Source organism: Bufo gargarizans, chromosome 8, assembly GCF_014858855.1.
Source record: "Bufo gargarizans isolate SCDJY-AF-19 chromosome 8, ASM1485885v1, whole genome shotgun sequence".
In the NCBI taxonomy this organism is placed as follows: Eukaryota; Metazoa; Chordata; class Amphibia; order Anura; family Bufonidae; genus Bufo; species Bufo gargarizans.
Window position 1 is genome coordinate 2,619,106 of NC_058087.1, and position 6,202 is coordinate 2,625,307.

The window sequence follows — 6,202 nt, forward strand, 5'->3', positions numbered from 1 at the left end:
ATGACATGCAGCAATGAGCTATCAGATTCATAAGAGGTTCCCAAAGTAATGGTAGAAATGATCTTACGGGGACAGGTCACCGGGATGTTGCAGTCCTCCTCAGCACAGCGGCTGCATGAGAAGGTTCGGGCAGCTTTTTGAAGCCCTAGGGAAAGAAATAGAGAGAGGGGTCTAATGTCTGAGGTAAATGATGACCCCACCATGTATGTAATGGAGGCCACTCCTCAAATTGACCCATCTAATGACATTACTCACCACATGGAGGTCTGCATTCCACCGGTGGATGACCTAATGGAAGGAATCAAATATGGTTAAGGATGGATGATGTGATATATATATATATATATATACTGGCTCTTTATGAGGATCTTTAGTCACTTACTTGCGACACGATCTTTCACGCCTTTCACAAATTCAGCCATCTTTTTGTCAAACTGTTCTACCCAAGCTGGTGGAAAAAAATTTGGGGGAAAACTTACATTTACTATTTATGACTCAAAAGAAATTGGGGAAATTCTTGAGATTTCAGGAACTTACATAGTTTTTCAATTTTCTTGACCTCTTTTTCAAAGGTCTTGAGATACTTTCTGATGTTGTGTATCTGGTTGAAGGCTGTAAGGAGAAGACACATGAGATTTAGGACATTGCCTACAGCGCTCTATGATGGAGATGGGGCTATCTGGATGGATAGAATGTAGAAGAGATTTCCTACTCGGACAACTGTTAATGAGCTACAAGTAAAGCTTTAGTCGGCAGGGAAATAGCTCAATCCTGAGAGGACACATGTACTAGATAGAAGATGAAGCCGTTACCTATAGAGATGTTATTCAGGGGGTCAAAGCCCCAGTGTAGCCTCTGGAGACATTCTTCGGCCCCCATTGTGTCCAGCGAGACCGCATGGTAACAGATGCTGGCTCTGTCCGCTGGGTGGTGAAGCATTTCAGGCAAGATGTCGCTACCTGAGCTCCACATAGAAATACTATGATCTGCAGCAGCAGATAATAGGAAGTAAAGAATCGCATGACGTTCTGTCACAAATCCCTTCAGCCTGCGAACCTGAGAAAACGGAGAGAAGGGAGTATAAGTGGGGTCATTTATCAAACTGGTGTCAAGTAGAACTGGCTTAGTTACCCATAGCAACCAATCAGATTCCACCTTCAATTTTCCAAACATGCTGAAAGGTGGAATCTGATTGGTTGCTATGGGTAACTAAGCCAGTTCTACTTTACACCAGTTTGATAAATCTCCCCCAATGGGTCTAGCTGAATTATTTATTGGTGTAGAACTACAAGTCACAGCATGCCCTGAAGTCTAGAGGCTTTGCTATAGAGATGGAGATTTGAGATCTGTATTGGGTCTGGAATCTCCAAAGCCTGAAGAAAGGAGGGTATGGATTTGGGAAGGGGGCACTTATTTCTCAGCTACAGGTATGGACATGGTAATGATGGAGTACTCACGTGTCACATCCAACTGACGAGTGACCGCTCTGTGCCCAGCGCCTCCTTATATACCCCGATGACATCACAATAGAGATTGCTGCTGGGTGACATCACAATGCACAAGCATGGTGCTGGGTGACATGCAGAGCGGCCATCTTTCCCTACAAAATACCATCCATCAAATAATAAGTGTTTTAGGATTCGTACGAAATAGTGACATGAATGAACTTAAAGCCTGAGGCGCCTTCACTGCGACTGAGAATCCGTTCCATTCATCTGCAGAGGATTGGAGAAGCCCATGTGCTTCCAGCCAAAACAACCCTATTCACATGAATGGAACTGATTTTCAGCCGCAGAAATTTTCTACAATGAAATCTAACGTGCGTGAGCCATCCCTATCCTTTCCCTACACCTTAAATAATCTTTCCCTGAACTTGTAAATGCGATTCGTTGCCGCGTAGCGTGAGAAAATTCGGATTTGATGCGAATAGAATTTTTCATGTAATTCGGATCGAATTCCTCTTTGTCAGCTTTGAGTCCCTCATCTCTACACAGGACATTTTAAAGCTAACATTTAGTTTTTTAAATTCCCTTTAAATCTACTAAATGAGCGCCGACGATTGTCTGCCTGTGTAAGGCTACTTTCACACTTGCGTTCGGAGCGGATCCGTCTGCATTATATTAAAAAAATAATCTAAGTGTAAAAGTTATTCAGACGGATCCGTCCAGACTTTGCATTGAAAGTCAATGGGGGACGGATCCGTTTGAAATTGCACCATATTGTGTTACCTTCAAACGGATCCGTCCCCATTAACTTACATTGTAAGTCTGGACGGATCCGTTTGGCTCCGCACAGCCAGGCGGACACGCGAACACTGCAAGCAGAGTTCGGGTGTCCGCCTGCTGAGCGGAACAGAGGCCAAACGGTGCCAGACTGAGGCATTCTGAGCGGATCCGCATCCACTCAGAATGCATTGGGGCCATACGGATCCGTTCGGGGCCGCTTGTGAGAGCCTTCAAACGGAACTCACAAGCGGAGCCCCGAACGCTAGTGTGAAAGTAGCCTAAGTAGCGTACCAGACCAAACCAAGCAACTGCCACGGGGTCTGGGGGAGGGGGTCCCAGAACTAAACTCCTTTCCCCTCAAGATGTAATTAATGCAGCTGCCACTAGGGGGAGCTCAATGCAAAGAGAAGATTTCAGGTTCCAGTGAATGGTAAGGCTACTTTCACACTTGCGGCAGTGTAATCCGGCGGGCAGTTCCGTCGTCGGAACTGGCCGCCGGATCCGCCGATCTGCTGCTGACTGAAAGCATTTGTGAGACGGATCCGGATGCGGATCCGTCTCACAAATGCATTGCAAGGACGGATCCGTCTCTCCGCTTGTCATGCGGACCGACGGACCCGTCTTGTACATTTTTCTCATTTTTACCGATCTGCGCATGCGCATGCCGGAACGACGGATCCGGCATTCCGGTATTCTGAATGCCGGATCCGGCGCTAATACATTCCTATGGGAAAAAATGCCGGATCCGGCGTTCAGGCATGTCTTCAGTTTTTTTTCGCCGGAGAGAAAACCGTAGCATGCTGCGGTTTTCTCTTTTGCCTGATCAGTCAAAACGACTGAACTGAAGACGTCCTGATACAAACTGAACGGATCGCTCTCCATTCAGAATGCATGGGGATAAAACTGATCAGTTCTTTTCCGGTATAGAGCCCCTGTGACGGAACTCTATGCCGGAAAAGAAATACGCTAGTGTGAAAGTACTCTAACTGTATACATTCCTGTGCACTGAGCTCCCCCTGGTGGTGACTGCAGGCAGCCAACATTGTAATAGAAAAAAAAAGAGATTTATCAAATAATTTGTTGCCAGTTGTCTGGTGTGAAGATAAAGAGAAATAGAGTGGTTAGAATGAGCAGCATACTTATGAAGCACTTGTCACTAGTTTTGCTTACAGATATTGGGGTGCTGCTTCTTTAATTAGAGTGGGTCTTGTGAATGCAAGGTTTGGAGTCCAACCTTTTTTGAGACCTTTCTCTGATCCACGTCCGCTTGTGGGACCGTGCGGAAAAATCTACGCGGCCTCCCTGCCCACCCCCTCCAGGTACCTATCCCCAGGGGTTAGACCCGTGCCCTTACCTGTGGAAACCTGTTGCTGGTCAGATATAAGGACAAGAGGGATGTCCTTGTACTGTCCACAATTCACGGTAACGGCACCACCCCAGTCTCTGTGCGAGGTACCGCGGCAACGGTCCTCAAGCCCGATTGTATCGTCGACTACAATCGGTATATGGGAGGAGTTGATGTCTCTGCTCAAGTCCTAAAGCCATATAACGCCATGCAGAAAACCCGGGCATGGTACAAAAAAGTTGCGGTCTGCTTGGTGCAGGTTGCCTTGTACACAGGGGTCAAGTCCTGGGAAAAAAAGTGTGGGAACTCACCCAAGATCCACTGCAAACCCCCCCCCCCCCCAAAAAAAAATATATACATTTATTGTAAAGTGCTAGTTTACACAAACAACTGCAAAGTTAACATGAAATAAACAAATATATATAGGGACCCGCACCTATCAGACAATGGGGGCATATCCTAGCGATATGCCCCCATTGTCTGAGATGGGAAAACCCCTTTAAAATACAATACATGTGAATGGGCTTTTAAAAGCTACGTGTAGCGGGGGGAAAAAAAGCACTGAAAAGCTAGCATGCTGTAATTTGTGTCGCTGCGGACTGAGCCAAATGTCCACATTGTGATCAAAACAAAACAACAACTCCCCTTATATATAATTTACTTACAGTTCAGAAGACTCAGGGGTGCTGGCTGGCTTGGCCTCAGGGGTGCTGGCTGGCTTGGCCTCAGGGGTGCTGGCTGGCTTGGCCTCAGGGGTGCTGGCTGGCTTGGCCTCAGGGGTGCTGGCTGGCTTGGCTTCAGGGGTGCTGGCTGGCTTGGCCTCAGGGGTGCTGGCTGGCTTGGCCTCAGGGGTGCTGGCTGGCTTGGCCTCAGGGGTGCTGGCTGGCTTGGCCTCAGGGGTGCTGGCTGGCTTGGCCAAGCAGAAGGAGTGTGGGCAGGGGCTTGAGCCCCAGTGCCCCGAATGTTATGCTGGCAGTCATTTCCACACGATCTCCTGCACAGCCCGGAGCCTGACTCCGCCCACTCATGTGACTGATCACGTGCTCCTGACATCATGAAAGGTCCTTCTGCCCACTAGGAACTATCAACTCCTGAGGTAGGACATGTGAATTTCTAGGTGCATGTTGTGGCTGTATTCTGCCCCCTGCCCTGTACTGTACCCCCTATGCTGCACTGTGTGTGCCTCCTGCCAGGGGCGTACACAGAAATCATTGGGCCCCATAGCAAGAATTTAAATTGGGCCCCCGTGCCCGTTCCTAGTCCCTCCTACTATGCGCCCTGGCTCCTCTCACTACCCTCCCTAACTTCTCCCCTGCCCCACCTCATGCAGAAGTATTTTGTTCTACAAAATGGCAGTACTCATGCCGGAACCCAACAGACCCATTAGGCTACACTTGCGGCAGGACGGAGACTCCTGTCTCTGCACATGTGTCATGCAGGATAGCGAGTAATGACAGTGTCTCCCAGCTGTCCTGCATGACACAGAGGATATGGGAAGGGGGGCACTCGCTTCCTCAAACTTTTCTCATGTCTATGCGCATGTGCCATGCTGGACAGCAGGAAAGTTGGGTGGTATTACATCATGTAACGCCCCAGATTCTTGTCAATATATGCTGAACACCGCCGGGACCTATCAGATCCCATTCTCTAGAAGGCTACTTTCACACTTGCGGCAGGACGGATCCGACAGGCTGTTCACCATTTCGGATCCATCCTGCGGCTATTTCGCCGTGCCCGCGGACCGCTGCTCCGTCCCCATTGACTAAAAAGTCAGACATGCAGTACCTTTTAGTCCGGCGGCTTTCGCCGTCCACCGCCATGCTGCGCCAGAGCTCCGCCCCCGTTATAGTCAATGGGGACGGAGCGGCGGTCCGGCGGAACGGCGAAATAGCCGCAGGACGGATCCGACATGGTGAACAGCCTGTCGGATCCGTCCTGCCGCAAGTGTGAAAGTAGCCTTCTAGAGAATGGGATCTGATAGGTCCCGGCGGTGTTCAGCATATATTGACAAGAATCTGGGGCGTTACATGATGTAATACCACCCAACTTTCCTGCTGTCCAGCATGGCACATGCGCATAGACATGAGAAAAGTTTGAGGAAGCGAGTGCCCCCCTTCCCATATCCTCTGTGTCATGCAGGACAGCTGGGAGACACTGTCATTACTCGCTATCCTGCATGACACATGTGCAGAGACAGGAGTCTCTGGGAAAGCTGGGTGAACCCCTCCCCCCTGCCTTTCCATGTTCTTATTATCTGCATTTATGCCTTGCAGGATAGCAGGAAATCTGAGTGACATTGCATGATGTAACAGCACCCAGCTTTTCTGCTGTCCTTCATGGCACATGTGGAAAGACATGAGAATAGTCTGAGAACGCTGAGTGACACAACTCCCACCTCCCCTCATATCTTCTCATGTCTCTGCACTTGTGCCATGCAGGACATCAGGAAAGCTGAGTCACATTACATAATAGCACCCAGCTTTCCTCCTGTTCTGAATGGCATATGTGCAGAGGAATAGCCTGGCAAAGCTGAGTGACACACACACACCTCTGCACTGTCCTCACCTACAAGTGGTCACTTACTTCATTACTGGTGGGGTAGTGGCAATCCAGAGGAAATAGGAATCAGGCA

The 6,202-nt window shown here is 49.0% G+C and overlaps 1 protein-coding gene across 2 annotated transcripts in view; it reads right to left on the bottom strand.

The window, feature by feature from the left end:
• LOC122945753 (sperm acrosome membrane-associated protein 6-like) overlaps window positions 1-4,288 on the bottom strand; it is a 5,317-nt gene extending 1,029 nt beyond the window's left edge. Inside the window, exons 1-7 of one of the 2 annotated variants that reach the window (XM_044304923.1) lie at window positions 4,236-4,288; window positions 1,458-1,600; window positions 813-1,056; window positions 538-612; window positions 383-448; window positions 256-288; window positions 68-145 (exon numbers count right to left, since the gene is read on the bottom strand). In XM_044304923.1, the coding sequence (XP_044160858.1) occupies window positions 68-145; window positions 256-288; window positions 383-448; window positions 538-612; window positions 813-972 (412 nt within the window). In that variant the 5' untranslated portion in view covers window positions 973-1,056; window positions 1,458-1,600; window positions 4,236-4,288. Of the gene's footprint in view, window positions 1-67; window positions 146-255; window positions 289-382; window positions 449-537; window positions 613-812; window positions 1,057-1,457; window positions 1,821-4,235 lie in introns of those variants that run through there. The other variant, XM_044304925.1, reaches the window with a different exon arrangement.
• Window positions 4,289-6,202: the final 1,914 nt, after the last annotated feature.